This window comes from Salvelinus sp. IW2-2015, linkage group LG31, assembly GCF_002910315.2.
Source record: "Salvelinus sp. IW2-2015 linkage group LG31, ASM291031v2, whole genome shotgun sequence".
Classification (NCBI taxonomy): domain Eukaryota; kingdom Metazoa; phylum Chordata; class Actinopteri; order Salmoniformes; family Salmonidae; genus Salvelinus; species Salvelinus sp. IW2-2015.
In genome coordinates this window covers 27,057,733-27,082,063 of record NC_036870.1, presented here as the reverse complement: position 1 = coordinate 27,082,063, position 24,331 = coordinate 27,057,733, and the positions used below count along the sequence as shown (strand labels likewise).

At 43.1% G+C, this 24,331-nt stretch overlaps 1 protein-coding gene across 1 annotated transcript in view; it reads left to right on the top strand.

Moving 5' to 3' along the window:
* Positions 1-24,331, top strand: part of LOC111955848 (engulfment and cell motility protein 1) — a 161,006-nt gene that overhangs the window by 63,032 nt on the left and 73,643 nt on the right. The window contains exons 8-16 of the mRNA XM_023976192.2: positions 187-286; positions 544-695; positions 1,238-1,316; positions 3,865-3,915; positions 4,115-4,237; positions 5,030-5,158; positions 8,205-8,297; positions 10,977-10,985; positions 12,118-12,226. Coding sequence (XP_023831960.1) covers positions 187-286; positions 544-695; positions 1,238-1,316; positions 3,865-3,915; positions 4,115-4,237; positions 5,030-5,158; positions 8,205-8,297; positions 10,977-10,985; positions 12,118-12,226 — 845 coding nt within the window. The remainder of the gene's footprint in view (positions 1-186; positions 287-543; positions 696-1,237; positions 1,317-3,864; positions 3,916-4,114; positions 4,238-5,029; positions 5,159-8,204; positions 8,298-10,976; positions 10,986-12,117; positions 12,227-24,331) is intronic.

The following is a 24,331-nucleotide window of genomic DNA, read 5'->3' as shown; positions in this document are numbered from 1 at the left end:
GACCGCAGTCCCGCTCCTCACCTTTCTGTGCCTTCAGCATACCTGGCTGTGGCTTCTCTCTCCTTTCCCCTCCTCTCGCCTCTCCCTGAGACCATGGCTTTTGGCTGCTTTGCGCCATGCCGCTGTACGTGTGTGTCGGTGTCAGTGGMAGAGATGTTTCTATTGGCTGTTGTTGTTGTGTTCCAGTTTTGGCGACTTATTGTCGTTCACGCTGACAGCGTTCGTGGAGCTCATGGACCACGGCATCGTCTCCTGGGATACCTTCTCTGTTGCCTTCATCAAGAAGGTGCCCGTCTGCTCACAGACTGTTTATAACATTGTAAACTGGTTTAACAGTTTTTTTTTTAACATGTCCATGAAAACTGTCCATCTAATAGATGGTTTAGACATTGCGGCTACAAGGAGGATGTTGTATTGTGTTTGTAAACGTTCTATAAATATATAAGAGTTAGAGCTCCCATAACCTCTGCATAATAATACCAATGGTTTTATTCAGGATGTCTGTCTTGAATTCAGTTAAACCACCCCTCCTATCTGTCGCAGATTGCAGGTTACGTGAACAAGTCAGCCATGGACATGGCTGTGCTGCAGCGGTCTCTGGCCATCCTGGAGTCCATGGTGCTCAACAGTCAGGACCTCTACCAGAAGGTGGCGCAAGAGATCACAATCGGACAGCTTATWCCCCATCTGCAGGGGTGAGCGAGRGCCGCACAGTCATCTATGTTATATACCACAGATATACGTTGTCCCTAACTGCAGATCTAGGATCAGATTACCGTAAAACACTAACCGAGAGCAAGATTTTACTAAATACATTTGTGGCCTTATCAAGTGTCTCAGAGTAGGAGTGCTGAACTAGTATCAGGTCCCCACATGTCCATATAACCTTTTACCTTATGATTTAAAAGGCAAGACTGATCCTAGATCAGCACTCCTACTCTTAGACGCTTGATACAAACGGCCCTTGGTCCTAGATTTAACAGAAAGAGAAAGACCAGGGAAGTAAAGTAAYCCATTTGAGAAACATGGCAGATAAATACAATGGATGCGTCCCAAGTGGCACCCTATTCCCTATATAGTGGCCTACTTTTGACCAGGGCCTATGGAACACTGGTCAAAAGTAGTGCACTATGTAGGGAATAGGGTGCCATTTGGGAAGCATCCAACAGTATCCCTGTACCTGTAGTGTGTGATTGGTTCTGAACAGCATGGTTCTGTGTTATCCATCTAATGACAGGACTGATCAGGACATTCAGACMTACACCATCGCTGTGATTAACGCCTTGTTCCTCAAGGCCCCAGAAGACAAGAGACAGGTAGGTGACACACACTCAGATAGATAGAAATATCTATATCTATCTATCTCTATATCTATACGTACAGTATATCTATACATACATACATACATACATACATACATACATACATACATACATACATACATACATACATACATACATACATACATACATACATACATACATACATACATACAGTAGCAGTCAAACGTTTGGACACACCTAGTCATTCAAGGATTTTTCTTTTAGTTTGACTATTTTCCACATTGTAGAATAATAGTGAAGATGGAGGTCCTCTGTATGTGGAGGTCCTCTGTATGTGGAGGTCCTCTGTATGTGGAGGTCCTCTGTATGTGGAGGTCCTCTGCATGTGGATGACCTCTGCATGTGTGGATGACCTCTGCATGTGGAGGTCATCCACACATGCATGACCTCTGGATGACCTCTGCATGTGTGGTTTCCACCGTGAAGCATGGAGGAGGGTTAAGGTTAGAATTGGTGTTGGGGTTAGAATTAGGTTTAGGATTCCAGTTAGAAGTTAGGGTTAAGGTTAGGGAAAATAATATTTTGAATGGGACTGAATTGTGTGTCCCCACAAGGTTAGTTGTACAAGACTGTGGGTGTATGTACATTATAGTCTTATGTTTGTGTTTGCATGTTTTTGTTCATTCTAGTGTCACGTGTGGTGTGTCCCTGTCTGTTCGTATCCTTGTGTGCCTCTGTCATCCTTGCCTTAAACGGTGCAGTAATACGTCTCCGTATGGGGCGATCACTGTMCCCCTATACTTCTCTCCTGAATATCGATGAGCATCATAACACTGCCTAGCCAAGCAGGACCCCTGCCCTCTCTACCTGGGTCCCAAATGGCACCCTATTCCCTATGTAGTACACTACTTTTGACCAAAGCCCTATGGGCCCTGGTAGAAAGTTGTGTGCTATGAAGGGACTAGGATCACACACTCTCTCATCTCTCTCAGCTCTGATGACATCACCCACCGTTCTGCTCCGTGGGCTTGCCTATTACACACTGGGCTCTGAGCCAATCAGACAAAGCCTAGCTGTCATCAGAAATGGGTCCACCCAATAGAGTGGAACGGTGTTAAAGATGCCTGATACACACTCATCTCCCTTCCTTTGTAGCGCATTAGGTGGAAGATAAAAAATGATCCATGCTCACTTTAGTTTAACATTTTATCATTTAATATTTTTCCACMAAAAAGTGTTGACGTGTATTGAGCAATGGTGCGCCTTTGTTGCAGCTATAGACTACTGAAGGAAGTGGTAACTCTAACAACTAATGAATATGCATTTGTAAGTGATTCATACACTAATAAATACTATTTCATTTTGGTTAACATTTAGAAACATGTATCAGCATTGTAAGTCTTACAAGGTATTATCATTTATACCATTTCCAAACATTTACAATCATTTCTAAACATTTGTAAGCATTTATAAAGGGTTATTCATCAAATCGATCATAAAGTGTTACTAAGGAAGTAGACGTTGAGGTGTATTGTTGCAGGTGTRAACCACTCCAGCAGTATACCTTTTTAGACTAAGTGTCAAACTCATTCCACGGAGGGCCGCTTGTGTCTGCGGGATTTCGCTCCTCCTTTGTACTTGATTAAATAATGGTCTCTAATTAGTAAGGAACTCCCCTCACCTGGTTGTCTTAATTGAAAGGAAAAAACTAAATTGCACTCACTCTGAATGGAATGAGTTTGACCCTGTTTTAGACTGACTACTACATACATGACCTGTCTGTGTTGTAAGCTATAGAGGAAGGTCAGCATATGCTAGACTAGAGCATCATTTCACGAGCAGGGTGAGAGACTTAAACAGCAGTTGGCCACAAGTTAATGGGAACAAAAAGGTTTGGCTTAGTGTTTTTAAGTGTCTAAGTCTCTTAATTTTGCTGACAGTCTGCCTTGTTACAAGAGTTGCTGCCTGCACCACTAACTGAAATATACCTTCCTGCCTCTTTTCTGTCTTGAATCACCCTCTTCTTTTTTGCCTCTGACTCTTCTTTCCTCACTGCACTCGTAATGGTAGTTTGATGAGAGCAGTGTGAACATCCTTGATTGTCCTCTGACAGTAAGTGTACTTTGATTAGCGACCTTCTGTAGCCTCTCTAGCAGATTAAGTGTGTCATTAAAATGGCCCGGCCTTACATCAACCACCACCTGGCTGTGAAGTCTAGCTCATCCAGCGTAGACTCAGAGACACTTTATAGTCTCGAGAAGTTCATGGTGTCTCAGCGAATAACATTGATATTTTGGGCACATAATCCACTTTTATTCTGATATAGAGCTTCCTGAAAGAACAATTTGTTTTCTGTGTAAGGGTATGTACATCATAATGTAACTGTGTGCTCACTTTCTCCCTCTCTCTCTCCCTCTCTCACATTCTCTCTTCCTTTCTGTCATTCTCTCTCTTTTTACTTATCCTGTTCTCTCTCCTCTCTCTCCCTTTCTTTCTTGCTCTTCTTTTCTCTTTTTCTCTTCCTTTCTCTCTCTTTCCCCCTTTTTTTCCTCCCTCTCTGTCCGTGTCTCTGTCTGTGTAGGAGATGGCCCACATTCTAGCCCAGAAGCAGCTGCGTTCCATCATACTAAGTGTAAGTGTTTCCAGTAATCCCCTCCATCTGTACCTCTCCTCTGCATCACTTGTTTCTCACTCTGTCTCTCTCTCTTGTCTCTCTGTTGCTCCTACTCGTTCTCCCTTTTCTCGCCCCATCTCTCTCCCTCTTTCTCTCTTCACTCTCTATATCCCTGTTTATTTACTTTCCTCTTTCTTCTTCTCCCTCTCTCCTCTAGAACGTGATCCGGAGCCCTAAGCCAATCAATGATGAGATGGCCCACCAGCTGTACGTGCTGCAGGTTCTGACCTTCAACCTCTTAGAGGACCGCATGATGACCAAGATGGACCCTCAGGACCAGGTACAGTAGGCCTCTCAACTCGATGTCCCTCGAGAGCTGTTGGCCACATAGGCCTTATCAAATAGTATTTATCAGTGAAATATCCACAAATGAATAAAAAAAATTGTTCCAAGCACCCTTTTATAGGTTTTCCCAAGAGTATAAGAGTTTAGCACGTTCACTCTCTACCTGAGAATTATCAGTGAAATGTGGAAGTACTATGTAAGGATAGTTACCTTGGAATAATGCCTATGTCATGTAATGATTTGCCAATTTTGATGTATATCGAACATTAGGAACACCTTCCTCATATTGAGAACAGCCTCAATGCGTCGGGGCATGGACTCTACAAGGTGTCGAAAGTGTTCCACAGGGATGCTGGCCCATGTTGACTCCAATACTTCCCACAGTTGTCTCAAGTTGACAGGATGTTCTTTGGGTGGTGGACCATTCTTAATACACATGGGAAATTGTTGAGTGTGAAAAACCCAGCAGCGTTGCAATTCTTGACACAAACCGGTGCGTCTGGCACCTACTACCATACCCTGTTCAAAGGCACTTAAGTGTTTTGTCTTGCTCATTCACCCTCTGAATGGCACACATACACAATCCATGTCCCAATTGTCTCCAGGCTAAAAATCCTTCTTTAACGTGTCTCTTCCCCTTCCTCTATATTGATTTGAAGTGGATTTAACAAGTGACATCAATAAGGGATCATAGATTTCACCTGGTCAGTCTGTCATGGAAAGAGTTGTTAATGTTTTGTATACTCAGTGTATGTCTTAATGTTTTTGTCCTCTTCTATCTGCCTAGGCCCAAAGAGACATCATCTTTGAGCTGCGCAGGATTGCGTTCGACGTGGAATGTGAGCCGAACAACAGTGGCAGCATCGAGAAGAGGAAGTCCATGTACACCCGTGACTACAAGAAACTAGGTTTCATTGTAAGTTATACACACACGCACGCACACACACAACCGCGACTGGGCTTCAAGAAACTAGGGTTCATCTTGTCATGTCATTCTCAACGGTCGTAACCTTCTTGGATCTGCAGAAACCCCAGCCTTGCTCATTATTCAGTGCTACACAACTTGGTTTAATCATTTATTTACTAGTTTAACTAAATAATAACACAGAATACGCACACACACTTACATGAGACAAAGGTCCCTAGTGGACTGACAAAATATGGTGGCTTATACACAACGAATGAAGRGGGGCAGGGAGGAGAGAGAGATACATTCTAGGACTGTCCTCACATTAATCATATACCTTGCACATGAACAGTCACCCGTTTGGAATAAGAAATCATGAATGTATTTACGTGTCGATTGCCGCTCACCGTTTCTCTGTCGGAGCTAGCCCTCCTGAAGAATGTTGGTTTGGCCTTTCAGTGGCACGTTTGTAAGGCTCTTGGTGTCCAAAAGGGGGTATCCCCCCCCTGTTCGATCTTCTTACATCTCTTCACTCTTGATGATGCTCATAGGATGATGGTTAGCCAGCCGTGTCGACGGTTTCCCTCTGGGATGAGACTAGGAGCATACAGTGATTTGAGACTCGTAGCAGGATGGGCTGGTTTGCAGTGTAGTATGTTCGCTTTTCTCGATATCTGGCAGCTAATCAGCCGTACCAGTGATTTGTCTAGGAAGTGAGCTTCTAGCCTATACCTCGTGTTGATTATTCAGGATTCAGACCACTTTAMATGCAAAGCAGCAACCAGGCAATGTTCTGGTCTGATATGGTCATTCTTAGCCAGTCCTTTTAAGCACTCTGGTCGAAAACGGCGGTTCCATCACACTGACACACTCTCACTCGGGGCGTGGCTAGTTACTGTGCAAAGTATTCTCAAAAACAAGTATCTTATTAGAAAACTAAAATCAAATTTTTATCTTCACAACATATTGAATGAAAGCTTGACAGATACAGGGAGTATCCTTTCCAAGTTACACTATTTGGTCCATACAGTTTTTAATAACAAACAATATGACATTCGTTTTCTACATCTACCCACTGACCATTCCCCACGTTCTTCTGTTAAAAATATTGTTCCAATATTCACTTTTTGGACGTTTAGAGTTTTGGGCGGGCAAAAGTCTCTAGACAAAGGCATTCATTTGGTTGATACTAAAGGGTAGAGAGAGAGTTCTCTCCTTCTTAAATTAACGACCGGGTGTGCAGGTGTCAAAACCCCCACAGTTCACTCCTCCACCCCTTTGCGGGTGGGAGAGGGTCTCGTTATTGTTAGCCATTGCCAAGCTTATCTGACCCATTGTGATCCTCACAGGACAGTCATGACACTCTGCATCCCCAAAACTTCAGCTGTTGGACTAACTAGATTAGTTTTGGTCTCGGTACAGCAGACCCATAGGCAAGACATGTTCCTCAGTAGTGGAGCTCTTTCCCTAAACTAGTAGAAAGAGGACTTGGGACACTGTCAGATAAGGGGATGACATGGCAGCTGAAACCAGCCCTGTGTGTCTGACGTGATAACACAACTATGCAGAAACTCACATTCCTCAGGAACACGCAAACCTTCTGGCTCTAAAGCTTCACAGGACCACAGCCACGTCAAACAGTACACACACACACACACACACACACACACACACACACACACACACACACACACACACACACACACACACACACACACACACACACACACACACACACACACACACACACACACACACACACACACACACACACACACACACCAGAAGACTACAGCTATGCCCCCGGGACTGTTGTTAATTGGTTTAGAAGATGACATGATGCACTCTGTGCTCATCTGTGTCTGAGAGGAGGGAGGAGGTACTGTGGACTCCATATTGTAGAGTGCTTGATGTCTATATATGCGAGAGAATTAGGCCGATACCAGCAAATTATCAAAATCCATAAAATAGACGTTACATTTTACAACCACCTAAAAGGAAGTGATTCCCAAACCTTCCATCACCTACAGAGCGATGAACCTGGATAAGAGTCCCCTAAGCAAGCTGGTCCTGGGGCTCTGCTCACAAACACAAACAGACCCACAGAGCCCCAGGACAGCAACACAATTAGAGCCAACCAAATCACGAGAAAACAAAAAGATAATTACTTGACACAGTGGCATAATACCTGAGGGGGAGGGAAGGTTTCTCTCCCCCTCTCTCTTTCTTCTATCTCTCTACCTCCCCTCTCTCTCTGGGTGTGTAGTTTCTGAGCTGTAGCATATTGCTGTCGTATCCATGGTGAGGGGGAACTAAGCCCTTCATTTCCTCTCTAAGTCCCTGAGCCGTTAGGGGCTCTGCGGCTCGCTAAGACCCCAGTGTGCTGCCCTAAGATAAGGCCTGACTTCATTTCCTCCAGTGGTTCGGAAAACCCCCGAAAAGATCTCTCCTTACTTTACATGCTTGTACACACACACTTGCGCACATGCAAGCACGAACACATGAAAGCATGCGTGCGCGCGCACACACAAACGTGGGCACGTTTTCACACACAGTTTTAAGGGGATTGTCTGGTAACGTTGATCTAGTGCTGTATTTAGAGTGCAGTAGTCTGAGAGAGTGTATTAGTCTCCTAGGTAGATCTGACCTGTGGATCTTCAAGAGAAAGTGGGTTTAGTTGGACTTTTGCTTCAAATGTGATGAAGGTTATGTAAAAGGGTGTGGTTCTTCCATTCTGTCTGTGAAGCTGATGGCGGTCAGGAACAATTACATAGCTGGATCTCTGCGACCCCCTCCATGTCTCTCTCTGTCTCTCTCTTCTTTCTTTCCCCTCTCATTCTATCTCCTCTCCTTCATTATCAGACATGGTACAGTGCTAATGGAGATAGTCTACCAATCAACCTTGTCTTATTTAGTGTTCTGACTCATTCTTGTCTTGTTCAAACATGTTTGTCTGACTTACCTCCTTTCTCTCGCTCTCTCTTGTGCTCTCTCTCGTGCTCTCGCTCTTTATCTCTCTCTGCCTCCCTGTCGCTCTCGCTCTCTCTCTCATCAGAACCATGTGAACCCTGCTATGGACTTCACTCAGATTCCTCCTGGGATGCTGGCTCTGGATAACATGCTGTACTTCGCCAGACACTCACCAGTTGTAATGCCTATCATGCAGGGTTTTTTAGTAGCCTCTTCCCAGCATCACACACACACACACACACACACACACACACACACACACACACACACACACACACACCACACACACACACACACACTAACAACTACGACACACACACACACTCTTTCTCTCTGCCTAAACTGTCTCTGTCTAAACTCCCTTGTCCGTCCCTCACTCCTAGATTCCCTGGGCTCTGTCCAGGCAGCCTGTCTGATGAAACACCATGCCAATATGTAGCCTTGGAACTGAGTCAACCCAATACTATGGCATATGGCTACGTTTAACAAATCTACACATTCACTGGAGAGAAAAGAATCCTGCCCAATTGTTTTTGTCCGTTTCCTAGTTCCAGTGACAAAGAAAATACATTTTATACTAGGACGCAACTTAATCAAATCAAGTTTATGTATTAATCCTGAATTAATTTAACTCAGCCTAAACTGTGGGCAGGTGGCATTGGTTTGGTTAGTGGGCATCCCATGCCTATGAGTGATTATTTGTGTGTGTGCCTGCCTGCCTGCGTGCGTCCTTGTAGAAGGGCAGTGAATGGCCTGTGAAAATAAATGGGGAATTAAAAGGGTGGTGGCGTAGTGTCCATCTAATATTAAACCTAACACACACACACCACACATGCATACACAGGCCAGCCCGTCCCTCTCCTTTGCCCGCTGCTGTAACAAAACAACCACCAGTTTCCCAAATTAAACTGTCACCACGACGATGATAAGGATGCTAATGGTTTCCGGTGTAGGCTTGTCGCTGCGGCAACGTTATAATTGGAGTGAGTTTTTTTTTACATGGGGAATTGATTTATGAATTAACCACGCCATGTGCAAGTGGACCGTTTAAGGTTCAAACAAGGTTAAAATGTATAAGAGAGGCTTTCGYAATGGTAATGTTTACTTAGAAGGAACGACATCTTTTAATCAAATCAATGTCACATTGAGATTGGAATGTCTTTGAGATTTGACATTGGAGGTAGATAACATGCAGTATAATGACTGATACTGTAATAACCTACAATAGCTGCTGTCCTTAGTCTGACCTCTGGATGGGGCTGAAGTGGAGCGGGTCAAGAGCTTAAAGTTTCTCTGTGTCGACATCACTAAATATCTATCATTGTCCAAACACACCAGCACAGTCATGAAGAGGGCACAACAATGCCTCTTCCACCTCAGGAGGCTGAAAAGATTTGGCATGGGCCCTCAAATCCTCAAAGTTTGGCAGCTGCACCACTGAGAGCATCTTGACTGGCTGCATCACCGCCTGGTATKGCAACTGCTTGGCATCTGACCGTAATGCGCTACAGAGGGTAGTGTGTACGGCCCTGTAAATAGTCAGTTTTACGAGGTTATGTTTGGCAGCATGAGTGACGGATGCTTTGGTGCGAAATAGGAAGCCAATTCTAGATTTCATTTTGGATTGGAGATGCTTAATGTAAGTCTGGAAGGAGAGTTTACAGTCTAACCAGACACCTAGGTATTGTAGTTGTCCACATATTCTAAGTCAGAACCGTCCAGAGTAGTGATGCTGGACGGGCGGGCAGGTGTGGGCAGCGATCGGTTGAAGAGCATGCATTTAGTTTTACTTGCATTTAAGAGCAGTTGGAGGCCGCGGAAGGAGAGTTGTATGGCATTGAAGCTCATCTGGAGGTTAGTTAACACAGTTTCCAAAGAAGGGCCAGAAGTATACAGAATGGTGTCGTCTGCGTAGAGGAGGATCAGAGAATCACCAGCAGCAAGAGCGACATCATTGATGTATACAGAGAAAAGAGTCAGCCCGAGGATTGAACCCTGTGGCACACCCATAGAGACTGCCAGAGGTCTGGACAACAGGTCCTACAATTTGACACACTGAACTCTGTCTGAGAAGTAGTTGGTGAACCAGGCGAGGCAGTCATTTGAGAAACCAAAGCTGTTGAGTCTGCCGATAAGAATGTGGTGATTGACAGAGTCGAAAGCCTTGGCCAGGTCGATGAATACAGCTGCACAGTATTGTCTCTTATCGATGGCGGTTATGATATCGTTTAGGACCTTGAGCATGGCTGAGGTGCACCCAAGACCAGCTCGGAAACCAGATTGCATAGCGGAGAAGGTACGGTGGGATTCGAAATGGTCTGTGATCTGTTTGTTAACTTGGCTTTCGAAGACCTTAGAAAGGCAGGGTAGGATATATATACAGTGAGAGAAAAAAGTATTTGATCCCCTGCTGATTTTGTACATTTGCCCACTGACAAAGAAATGATCAGTCTATAATTTTAATGGTAGGTTTATTTGAACAGTGAGAGACAGAATAACAACAAAAAAATCCAGATCCAGGCTAATTGGTTCTTGCTTCGGGACAGAGACGTTAGCCAGGAGTGGCCACTCGAAATAGCAGCTAGCTAGCTGCGATGATCCAGGTGAAAAGGTTCAGAGCTTGCGGTAGCAATCCGGAGATATGGAGTAAAATAAGTCAGATTTGCTCTGGTTTGAGTCGCTCTGTGCAGACTGGCAAGAGTTGTCCGGGCTAAAGGTAGCTGATGATCGCTAGCAGTGGCTAGCCCTCTACTAGCTTGTAGCTAGTTASCGAGCTAGCTTCTGTTGGGGGTTCCGGTTCAAAAGTAAAGAAAATAGCAGATCCATACCACATTGGGTGAGGCGGATTGCAGGAGAGTATGTTGAAGTTGAGGTTAAGAAAAATATATTTTTTAATATATGCGAAGAAAAAAGATATATACACGGGWCACGACAAGACGAGGACAAAGACGTCTGATTGCTACGCCATCTTGGAACCAAAAAATATATATACCAGGGCCAAAATATACTCCTATACCAGGAAGTGTCAGAGGAAAGCCCTAAACATTGCCAAAGTCTCCAGCCACCCAAATCATAGACTGTTCCGATGCTACCACACGGCCAGTGGTACTAGAGCGGCAAGTCTGGGACCAAAAGAATCCTGAACAGTTTGTACCACCAAGCCAGAAGACTGCTGAACAGTTAATCAAATAGCTACCTGGACTATTTGCATTGACCCCTTTTGTATTTATTTATTTTTCTTTACACCGGCTCTATGCGCACTCACTGGACTCTACCCACACACTCACACATACTACACTGACACACCGACACACACACACACTCTTTCACACTCATCACATGCTGCTCCTACTCTGTTTATTAACTATCCTGATTGCCTAGTCTCTTTTACTCCTACCCACATGTACATATTATCTCAATCACCTCAACTATCTCGTACCCCAGCACATTGACTCGGTACCTGTACTCCTTGTATATAGCCTCGTTATTTTTGTGTTGCTATTTTTAATTTTTTGCAAATTGTTCTTACTTTTTAACTCTGCATTGTTGGGAAAGGGCTGGTAAGCATTTCACTGTTAGTCTACACATCTTGTATTTCGGTGCATGTGACAAATAAAATTGGATTTGATTTTGATTGAATTAAGATGGTACCATGGAGATAGGATAATCCAGTTAGCTGTGTCCCAATTCCTTGTCCTGTTGGTGACCTTCTGCTGCCTCTGGTTTCTCTATCCCGCTCTGACTCTCTCCATGAGATTTATCTGTCAACTATGACCTCAGTGTGTGGTTTCACTGGATTAATAGGTCATGGGTCACATGGTTCCAGTTCATTAAAGGCCCTTGTTGAGATCTGTCTGTCTCTGTGTGAATGTCTGTATGTCTTTATGTTTGTCTATGTCGGTCTGTCTGTGCCTGGGTAGCTGTTAAACACTTGACAAAAGTATTTGCAAAAACGTTGGTGGCTCGATAGACTGAGTGACTTTCTGTCCTTGTTCCAGATTGTTCTGGAGAACAGCAGTCGTGAGGACAAGCACGAGTGTCCGTTCGGCCGCAGCAGCATCGAGCTGACCAAGATGCTGTGTGAAATCCTCAAAGTGGGAGAGCTCCGTAAGTCTTTATTGGTATTAACTACCCTCCCCTCAACACCTGCCTGGTGTCATATCATTGCCTCGCTATTAGATCATAGTGTGCTTATAGGGTCATATTCACTGGCAACCAAACGGACCGAAACGTGGAGGGATTACCTGAAATTGTCCAATAATAAACGTTTGTTTTCTGTTGCTACGATGAAAACGTTTTTGCTACGACCCTGATTTACTGACAATGGCGTTCTGTGGATTGTATGGGTGCTGAGTACCAGACATTATCTGTGCACTGATGAAAGTATTTGAACGAGTTGATGCACAGAATATGTTTTTTGTCTTGGTTAGTCACATTCTATGGTCCTCTGAATACAAACACTCAAAACAACCCAAAAAACACCAAGGAAACAAACACAAAAGTACTACAGTACCTGGAGTGTTTCTCTGTGGCCACATTTTTCCTCATGATCTCCAAATCTGATTGGCTTATGCTTGGTAAATGTAGCTCCAACAGTCACATGTTCTCTGAACTAYTGCAGATTGTGTGACTCAGCTCTCTCCATTGACTTTTAACCCTATTGATTGTTATTGGAGGATTGGGTTGGAATTGGCACTTTGATATACAAGGGTTAAAAGCATCTTCTTTGCCTGTTTTCACATTAAGCCCAGCCATATTCATTCAGACAGAGAGAGGGATGGAAATACCCTCCAGAGCATTTTACCGTCTCAGTCAGACTAGAAGAGTAAACTCTGTCTCCTGCAGTGAAGATAAAAGGAGCCATTATACTTTGTAATTGTGCTGGAGTTCATCAATTCTTGATGAAGTGAGTAGACTTCAAGTGAGCCCTATTCCCCCTCCTAATACACTGAATCCGTCTGGGACTTGCACTCCCGCAGGGGAAAAAGAGCTGGGTCATGTTCCAGTCACGAAAAAAGAAAAAAGACTCCCTACACAAGACTCCCTACACTTCTACACCCCTTATCCACTCCTTAGTACATCATGTAAGGTTGAAGAGGAGGCCTATCTGCTAACTTCATCTTAGTKGGATGGAAAGGTTGTAAATGTAGCCTACCTAAAAAAATAAACCTCCATTTTAGAAGTGATACTGTGTTAAGAAAAAGGGACCACCTCTTGGTAAGGATCTGTGAAGCATTGAACTGATTGACAGTTAGGGTTTGGAAAGACTTGTACTCTGAGTGTGCAATGTCATCCAAAACCTCTGGAATTGAAATTCAAACCTTAAAGCATATATCCTATCTCTGATTTACTTTGGGATTCAGCTGTGGACTCTCCATATTAAAATCACATGTCAGTTTTGACCTAGACGCTCATGCATGGTTCTGGTTAGTTTGTGGTAACTCTGCACTCTAACTTTAATGGCCTTTATACTCATTAATGTTGATGGCCATGGAAGGGGTCATGCAGACGCAGTAGACTATGCAGCAGTGTAGCAGGGTTGGGGTCAATTTCAAGTCAGTCATTTCAAGAAGTCAATGGCAGTGTTCAATTGATTCATTGATTTTCAATCATATGAGTTGAAAACTGCCATTTATCTTCAATGAGGAGTTTTTTATAAATCCATACATTGAATTCAGTTAGCTTTCTGATTTGATGAAGCTCAAATGAGATTGAGCCCAAAGCCTGGTGTGAGGTGTTAAYAGGGGCTGAAACAGCTCAGAGGGGGGAGGAGGGCCCTGTGTGTTAGGTGACACCAGAGCCCCTAGGGGTGACCCCCCGCCCCTCTCCATCTGTCTGGAGGTACGCTCCACTGGTCTGTGTCTGACAGGCTTGTCTGCCCCCCTCTTATCACAGTCTGGAACACGCACAACTTTTCTTTCTCCAATTTTTGTGCCTACTGCCTACTTGGCATGTGTCCCAAGCAAAAAATATTTGATGTCAATGGCAAACACCTGGTGTTATAATTGTTGAATAAATTACATTTAGAATTTTGCCCTAAAAGTTTTTGTTCATGTTGGTCACATTTTTGTTTGTGTTCAGACATGCTATATGTGTGTAAAAACCTCACGGTTGTGGATGTCTTATCCTCTCTTCCTCAAGCGTACTGTACACTACAGTACCGTATGTATAATGGCTTCACTAAGCGGATGGATGGTATATGGGGCTGGCAGGTAGCTATCCTAGATCAAATCACATTTTATTGGTCACATATTTAACAGATGTTATTGTGGGTGTAACGAAATGCTAAAGAAAAGATGCTGAATAACTAATGGCATGGAATTAGTGGAACCCACCAGAACCCCCCCAGTCCATGTCAAGGCCTGGGACATGACATATTCCAGACAGAGAGAGACACTGAGGGTGAGGGGGGGAAGGGGTACGGGATGACAGTGACACTAAATTGTCTTTCATAGCCAGGCATATACAATGAGTGTACAAAACATTAAGAACACCTTCCTAATATTGAGTTGCACCCCCTTTTGCCCTCAGAACATCCTCAATTCATYGGGGYATGGACTCTACMAGGTGTTGAAATCGTTCCACAGGGATGCTGGCCCATGTTGACTCAAATGCTTCCCACAATTGTGTCATGTTGGCTGGATGTCCATTGGGTGGTGGACCACTCTTGATAAACACAGGAAATTGTTGAGTGTGAAAGACCCAGCAGCGTTGCAGTTCTTGACACAAACCTGTGCACCTGACACCTACTATCATACCCCGTTCAAAGGCACTTAAATATTTTGTCTTGCCCATTCACCCTCAGAAATGGCACACACACACACACACACACACAATCCATGTCTCAATTGTCTCTAGGCTTAAAAAATCGTTCTTTAACCTGTCTCCTACCCTTCATCTCGGCTGAATTAAAGTGTATTTAACAAGTGACGTCATAACAAGGGATCATAGCTTTCACCTGGATTCACCTGGTCAGTCTATGTCATGGAAAGAGCAGGTGTTCATAATGTTTTGTGCCCTCAGTGTTCGGCAAAGCATTTTATTAGAGACAAGATGACAACATAGAATTTGGCATCACGTCTTTATTCAGTCTCAATGCAAATCAACAGACAGAAGCGTAGCATTTAAAGAGTCATTATGACACTTGGGAGTTGCACTCAGTATAATTCAACAGAGCATCCAAGCATATGGAAGTTAGGAGGGAAATGGAAAAAGGGAGGTTTAATGTTCACAAATTGAGGTTATTATAGGAAAGGAGTTAGGACAGGATGGGTAGAGGTAGTTAGATGAAGTCATTCTGAGCCGTGCTCTAGCTGCAGCCTAGGACGCCTCTAAATGATTTACTGTAAAAGTGTAAGGGCACAGACAGACGCAACCCTCCACTGACACCAAACAGTGTTAAATTAAGTCCGAATGGGAAGCAGTGGCAAAATTCTTCATTAAATAGTAATGGTCTGCCTTTTAAAAAAGAGAAAATTAAAATTAAACACCCTGGTTTTAGCGTGGAGGAGAAARTAACAGTCAAAGCCATAGCTCTTTCTCTTCACGATAAGAAATTAATCTCTGCGCCAACCGTGACAAAAAAAAATTCTCGGATCATTTACTTTCGTTTGCTGCCGTGAAATGCCAATAAACCTCTGGTGGGTTTTGGACTTCTTAGTTCCCCATCTACCCAGGCTAATCACATAACAGGATTCTGGCAATGCTTGGGCTACTTTAGGCCTTTTTAGTTTTAGCCTATAATTCTCCATCCCCTCTGTCCCTCGACTATCCCATCCCACTCTTTTAATAGAGCAACATCTCCGTCCCAAATAGCATCCTATCCCCTATATAGTGAACCTCTTTTGACGATAGGGGAAAAGGGTCCCATTTGGGACACACCCCATGGCTTATACCTTGAGGTCACTGCCCTTTTAAATAGCGTGCTGTGGCTTAATATGCCCCACTCAGACAACACCACCACAACAACCGCCGCAGAGCAGATTGCTGGGTCAGAGCTCGTATGAAAGACGCAGGGCATTCTGGAACATTCTCAAGTCAACAGATCAGTTTGAAAGAACCTTTTCTGTTTTCCTTCGTGGGAAATTTGGTGGGTGGCAGACAGCAACGACAACGTGCATTGCGCTTGCATTTTTCCATTCGACCCGAGGTTCAATTACTGCCACAGTCGCCACCTTAAATAAATATTGTTTTGACACTTCTCTGGTTTGTATTTATATATTTTGTATGCAGATGTGGGGTGAGCGGGTTGGGAGTGGAGGGGTATGCGTGGGGCTTGTTTGGGCGAGCTTGCTGGGCTGGCTCCCTGTGTGTGTGCGTGTCACCTTGCTGCTTGGCTCTGTGTGCATTATTCATGTTCCCTTCCAGGTGTCCAGGAGTCCCCTCTCCTCCTCTCCAGCACCCCACCGCAGATCTTAAAAGATTTATTGTCAGCAGCCCAGCATGTTTCCCCAGAACAGGTCTTAATGGAATCCACGTCTGGTGGGCGGTCGGGCGGGCCACRTCTCTCTCTCTATTTCTCTTTCTTCCTCTATTTAAAAGGCCCATGTAATATTTATGAAGTTATTTAGATTGGCGGCTGGTTGTGGCGGTGAAAAGTGTCCTGGTTATTGATTCATGGCATTTCCTCTCCTTCAGACACAGGACAGATTGTATTTGTGGGTTCAGAGAGGAGAGGACAGGAGAGACAGGACTGGGCAGGTCTCAGACTTACCATGGCCTTCTCCATACCTATCTCCTGGATGCTGGTATCATTCTGTAGAGCGAAGCATAGAACTTTACTTTTTAAGGTAGTTTACGATTGAGCCAACATGCACAATGTCTACCGTGAATCCTCTCTGAAGTAAATCCTAAGCTTTAGCTCATCGGGTTAACACAGTCTTGTGACCACAAACCAGTATGAATCATGTGATGTCAGTTTTGTCTGTTTGGAATTGAGTGATGTCATCAGCTGTTACCTGTGAGGTTGTTGTCCAGTCACTGTTGTTCCCTGCGAGGCTCTCTGCTGTGTGCTCGTGAACTCAGCAGGGTCTCAAACCGATTAGCAGTAACACATCCTTAAATAAATAAAGGTTAAATAAACACACACACACAGTTACACACACAGTCCCACAGTCACACACAGTCTCACCTACCTGATTGTAGGTGTCCTGTGATGTGTTTGGACTGGTTAGTGAAATGCCACAGGGGATACTCCAGTCATCTCCTTAGTGAAGCAGCACTGTCAGCCAGAGGTACGGACACACACACAAACAGTGAGAGATGGAGTGAATGTCTTCTTGGTCTGCCTCCAAGTGAGAAATTGGCGTTGAAGAGGGAAGGAGCTTGTTKCTTTTAGAAGCTTGTTCTACTCTCCCTAATGATTAGCCAAATAAAATCCTATTTGTTCAATAAATGATCAGAGACCAAAGTATTTGAGTTYGTAGACTGCTGCTGTGTGGATGAAAGCATACACACATTTTAGACAATACATTACATTTCCTCTTACTGAGTTCACTTAGTGCTTTATAGCTTACTTTCATCACTGGTGCGATCACTTCCAGTACACAGAAAAGCAGTTACTACTATTGACTAAAGAGTGAAACCCTGGCCAATGGAGATTCAGGCCTGGTTAGAATGAATTCTGCCACTGAGAAGGTCATCAATAGGTTTGATGCTAGAACTTCAGAGAATCTGAACATTAGCTTAAAGGAACGATCCTATTTGAAGTGACTAGTTAAATCGTGTGGTTTTAGCCAGTAAATCCTCTTACGGATGTTGTAACGGGTGAAGAGGATGAGACTAAAGGGGTAGAAGGAGTAAAAGGGTGGATAATGTACATTTTCTAAAGAGGTTTATCTTCCCACTTTGTCTCTATCTCTTCCTTCATCCGCTCTGATCTAAAGTGACTTGACAGGTGAAAGCAGTACGGTCTAATCTTATCCACTCCTATCACCAGAGTTTTTCCTGGCTGTTATTTTCCAAGGAACAACTCTGGGGTCGTAGTTATAGCCCACAACTATAGCGCCTGGGTATTCCTGGTAAGGTCACACGGTGAGGACAACTCCTTGAGATCAATAATGAAAGAAAGAACACCACTTTACACTTTTGAGACGGATCCCATCTACAATGAGCGTAGTACCTCTTCCCTGTGCTGAAAACAAGCAGCTATTTGAAAAGACAGCGAGCACATACACAACATGGGTTGTTTCCTACCGACTGTTAATGCAGTAAAATATAAAGTAAAAAATACTGTGTGCTCATTCCTCAGCTCTGACAAAATGCCTGATGTAGATTAGATGCATTGTAATGTTGAGATTGCTCCAACGTCTTTTTTTTCGTTCAGAGCAGGAAATAGACTAGTTTTGGTGCGTGCGTGCGTGCGTGCGTGCGTGCGTGCGTGCGTGCGACAAGAAGAATCCGAGTTTGTTTGTTCTGTCCGGGACAGCTGTTGGTATTAGACTGTAAGAGATGTGTGTTTATTTGCATATGTTACATTTCTCAATTCCTCTGTATTTGAGGATGGCTGTCGCATAATGAAAAGATGTGAAGAACGATTTGAAATAATAATTTACCGAAATAAGACTGATTTTGATTTGTCTGCTTCTTATTTCTGTGTTGGACAGGGCTGTGTGGTTTAGATGTGTGTCTTTCTTCGTTCAGGAATCATTTTGTCTATTCGGGCACGGCTGTCAGATGTGGAACAATAGATGTTGTTCTTTTCATGAGAATTATCTGATTTCTCTGCCTTGTTTTCTCATGAGATTGATCTGATTTCTCTGCCTGTTTTTCTCATGAGAATGATCTGATTTCTCTGCCTGTTTTTTTCTCATGAAATGATCTGATTTCTTGTTAACAAACTATAGTTTTGGCAAGTCGGGAAGGACATCTACTTTGTGCATGACACAAGTCATTTTTCCCACAATTATTTCACTTATAAATCACGATCAACAATTCCAGTCTGTCAGAAGTTTACATACACTAATTTGACTGTGCCTTTAAACAGCTTGGGAAATTCCAGAAAATGATGTCTTGGCTTTAGAAGCTTCTGATAGGCTAATTGACATAATTTGAGTCAATTGGAGGTGTACCTTTTTATTTATTTTATTTTACCTTTATTTAACTAGGCAAGTCAGTTAAGAACAAATTCTTATTTTCAATGACGTTTCTAGGAACAGTGGGTTAACTTCCTTGTTCAGGGCAGAGCGACAGATTTTTACCATGTCACCTGGGGATTCAATCTTGCAACCTTTTGGTTACAAGTCCAACGCTCTAAACACTAGGCTACCTGCTGCCCCAAGGCCTACCTTCAAATCCAGTGCCTCTTTGCTTGACATCATGGAAAATCAAAAGAAATCAGCCAAAAAAAGTGTAGACCTCCAAGAGTCTGGTTTATCCTTGGGCAATTTCCAAACGCCTGAAGGTACCATGTTCATCTGTACAAACAATAGTACGCAAGGATAAACACCATGGAACCACGCAGCCGTCATACGCGTTCTGTCCCTAGAGATGAAAGTACTTTGGGCAAAAAGTGCAAATCAATCCCAGAACAACAGCAAAGGACCTTGTGAAGATGCTGGAGAAACAGGTACAAAAGTATCTATATCACAGCTAAAACAAGTCCTATATAGACATAACCTGAAAGGCCGCTCAGCAAGGAAGAAGCCACTGCTCCAAAAGCCAGACTACAGTTTGGAACTGCACATGGGGGACAAAGATCGTACTTTTTGGAGAAATGTCCTCGGTCTGATGAAACAAAAATAGAACGTTTGGCCATGAGTAGTGTGTCCAAAAATTACTGGTACTGTGTATTATATATGATATATATAGATATATATAATATATATATAATATATATATAAATATATATAATATATATTTGAAGTCGGAAGTTTACATACACTTAGGTTGGTGTCATTAAAACTCGTTTTTCAACCACTCCCACAAATTTCTTGTTAACAAACTATAGTTTTGGCAAGTCGGTTAGGACATCTACTTTGTGCATGACACATGTCATTTTTTCCAACAATTGTTTACAGACAGATTATTTCACTTATAATTCACTGTATCACAAATTCCAGTGGGTCAGAAGTTTACATACACTAAGTTGACTGTGCCTTTAAACAGCTTTGAAAAATTGCAGAAAATTATGTCATGGCTCTTAGAAGCTTCTGATAGCTAATTGACATAATTTGAGTCATTTGGAGGTGTTACCTGTGAATGTATTTCAAGGCCTACCTTCAATCCAGTGCCTCTTTGCTTGACATCATGGAAAATCAAAAGAAATCAACCAAGACCATAGAAGAAATTGTAGACCTCCCCAAGTCTGTTCATCCTTGAGAGCAATTTCCAAACGCCTGAAGGTACCACGTTCATCTGTACAACCAATATTACGCAATATAAACACCATGGGACCACGCAGCCGTCATACCGTCAGGAAGGAGACCCATTCTGTCTCCTAGAGATTAATGTACCTTTGGTGCGAAAAGTGAAAATCAATCCCAGAACAACATCAAGGCCTTGTGAAGATGCTGAGGAACAGGTTACAAAAATTTGCTATATCCACAGTAAAACGATCCTATATCGACATAACCTGAAAGGCCGCTCAGCAAGGAAGAAAGCCACTGCTCCAAAAGCCAGACTACAGTTGCAACTGGACATGGGACAAAGATCGTACTTTTTGGAGAAATGTCCTCTGGTCTGTATGAAGGAAAAATAGAACTGTTTGGCCATAATAACCACTTATGTTTGGAGGAAAAAGGGGAGGCTTGCAAGCGAAGAACACCATCCCAACTGTGAAGCACGGGGTTGGCAGCACATGTTGTGGGGTGCTTTGCTACAGGAGGGACTGGTGCCCTTCACAAAATAGATGGCATCATGAGGGAGGAAAATTATGTGGTATATTGAAGCAACATCTCAAGACATCAGTCAGGAAGATAAAGCTGTTGCAAATGCATCTAAATGGACATGAACCCCAAGCATACTTCCAAAGTTGTGGAAAAATGGCTTAAGGACAACAAAGTCAAGGTATTGGAGTGGCCATCTCAAAGCCCTGACCTCAATCCTATTGAAAATTTGTGTGAGCAAGGAGGCCTACAAACCTGACTCAGTAACACCAGCTCTGTCAGGAGGAATGGGCCAAAATTAACACAACTTATTGTGGGAAGCTTGTGGAAGGCTACCCAAAACATTTGACCCAAGTTAAACAATTTAAAGACAATGCTACCAAATACTAATTGAGTGTATGTAAACTTCTGACCCACAGGGAATGTGATGAAAGAAATAAAAGCTGAAAAATATTATTCTCTCCACTATTATTTTGACATTTCACATTCTTAAAATAAAGTGGTGATCCTAACTGACCTAAGACAGGGACTTTTTACTATGATTAAATGTCTGTAATTGTGAAAAACTGAGTTTAAATGTATTTGGCTAAGGTGTATGTTAACTTCCGACTTCAACTGTATATTAGGGTGTGTGTGAGCTGTTGTAGGTCTCAGTCTCTGGTCTGTTGTTTTCACCACACTGGGTTACCTGCCAGCCCTGATATCTCTCCCTGTCCAGTCAGTCACCTTCTCACCATCTAATACATCTTAACCCGTCTTGTAGACTCTTCTCCACGCACTACTGAAGAGTCCTGAAGAGTTACTACTCTACCCCTTGCATCAAACCATGTGCTGTATGATAACTGGTTAAGTCTTTCTTGACCACAACTGTGTTAAAATATTTAAATCCCGCTGTTTTAAAGTTCAAATTTCAAATTTAATTGCCAACATGGCAATAAATACAACTGATCTTACTCAACTGAGTTCTCACATTAAACGCAGCATTAAACGCAGCATTAAAAGCCAGTTCTGTTGATGACAAGGGGAATGGAAACTCAGCTGTTCACCATGSWTGAGTCCCAAATGAAACCCTATTCCCTTTGTAGTGCACTTCTTTTGACCAGGGCCCGTAGGGAGAAATGGTGCCCTATTGCCTTCATAGTGCAGTACTTTTGACCCAGGGCCTCAAATGAAGTACTATAAATAGGGAACAGGGTGCAACTTGGGACAAAAGTATCCTCCTGCCAGCGTGGACACTGACTGGCCCTGACACTGATTGGCCCTGAAAGGTGTTGCTGATGCTGCGTCTCACATACACACACGAATGCACACACACACACCTTGCTCTCCCCTACACACACACACACACACACACACACACACACACACACACACACACACACACACACACTCCCCTTGTCGCAAGTGGACGTCCACGTAGGGCTGGGCGATATGGCCTAAAACTCATATCTGCGTTTTTTTTTTGCCGATTCACGATATATATCTATTTTCTTAATGTGTTCTCTAAATAAGCTTTGTTGTACAATTAAAGGTAAAATACACTGCATTTAAAACAGTCAGCAATAATCAAATGAATTCCAAGCTTGTGAAATTATATCTAGTCTGAATATATTTCTTCCACAACCATAAAACCCACTAATTATTTCATTATTTTATCAAAATAGTTGTACCTGCTTTTCTTTGTACAATAATCACTGATCTGGCTTTCAGGTCTGACTATAAAAATGCCCTTTTTGTTACAAATGTAACCAGAACCATGCATAATGCACATTCACTAATAATGTAGCAGGCATTATAGAAAATGAACACTGGTTTCATAAACAATCTCTCAAGCACAAGCCCACGTGCTAGTGAGTAGCCAACTAATATTTATATTTCAAGTTTAARCAACTTGGATCCAAGTATAATTTCACAAGCTCTGAATTCAGCTAAGGAAAAACAGTTGAAATGTTACGAACAGAACTTTATGTCCGTCTCCAACATGTCAAGTGGCCTACCTTGTTTCTCAGAATGAGAACAAGTTGCAAATTCCTTATATAATTGTTTTATGCTTTATACTAAACAGCTAGTATAACAATCTTTATTTGACTAAAATGCWGCTAGCGATACRTGATACCGTTATGTGCTTGCGACAAACTGAGCATTCATTTTCCAGAATGAATGTTCATTGGTACATCAGTTTTAGTAGTGTCTGCTCTGCTCGAAATTTGAGGAGTTGAAACATAAACAGGGTAACTCCTCTATTACAGTAAAATAATGTCCCAATGCGTTTTGGTGTCCATATGGCCGATTCTGTTGGACCAAACCTCAAATGCAAATAGCAAGTTAACCGTTTGTCAGAGAGGAAGAAGTGATCAATCATCTTTGTTGTTGTGAGGGGGAGGGGGAGGGGCTTGGGAGAAAGAGGTGACGCAAGAGGTTTCACTGGCCAAAATCTGTCAAATAAACCCAATGTGTTTCTATGTGCTTATTTTGAACCTAAGCTTGTAGCCTGCCTTCCCGCCTTTGGGACAACGACTCCCATTGTTAGGGTGGAGACATGAGCATCTAGTCATGACATACAGATCTCTGGTGTAAATGGGAAGGTGCACAGCACAGAAAGAGCGAACGAGACGAGACCAAAAATACAACATAAGAACAAGCGGACATAAACGCTCATGAAAACGAAAAATACAAAAAACATTGATTCTGCAAAACAGGCATTTGGAATATCGCGAAAAAAACAACATAGATTTGAATGAATCGAATTCATTCGATATATTGTCCAGCCCTACGTCCAGGCCTGCTGGCGTGGTAATTGGAGTGAGGAAGACACATTTTCAGTGTTTATTTGTCATGCTGGTTCCCTCCCTCGCTCCAAGGGGACTCCTCTCTGTGTTCCTCCTCTCTGTGTTCCTCCTCTTGTTTCTCTCTCCCTTTAATCTCACTGGGCTCAGACAGATGTCAGGAAGGTTCTCTGCCTGCAGGTCCCACACACTCTGTCTTTTACCTTCTCTCACACACACATTTATGCTCGCTCCCTCTCTCTCGCTCTCTCTCGCACACACCAACACCGGGACACACACTCTCTCCCTTCCTCCCTTTCTACCCCCTCTTCCTCTCCTTTCTCTCTCCCTGTCTGTCACCTCTCCCCTCCGTGGTCACATCTGTGTGGCTCGTGTTTGCTCTGTCTGTTGAGCTCTAATTAGCTATGTCCAGACAATGTTCTGAAGCCTTCGTGGCCCGCCTTTAAATCAAACAGAAGTCTCTGAGATTACAGCGACCTTTGACCTCCAGGGCCCAGACCACCCAGTCACAGCTGAGGATAGATAGGAGATGGGTTGTGGCATATATATATATATATATATATATACACACACACAACCGTTCAAAAGTTTGGGGTCACTTA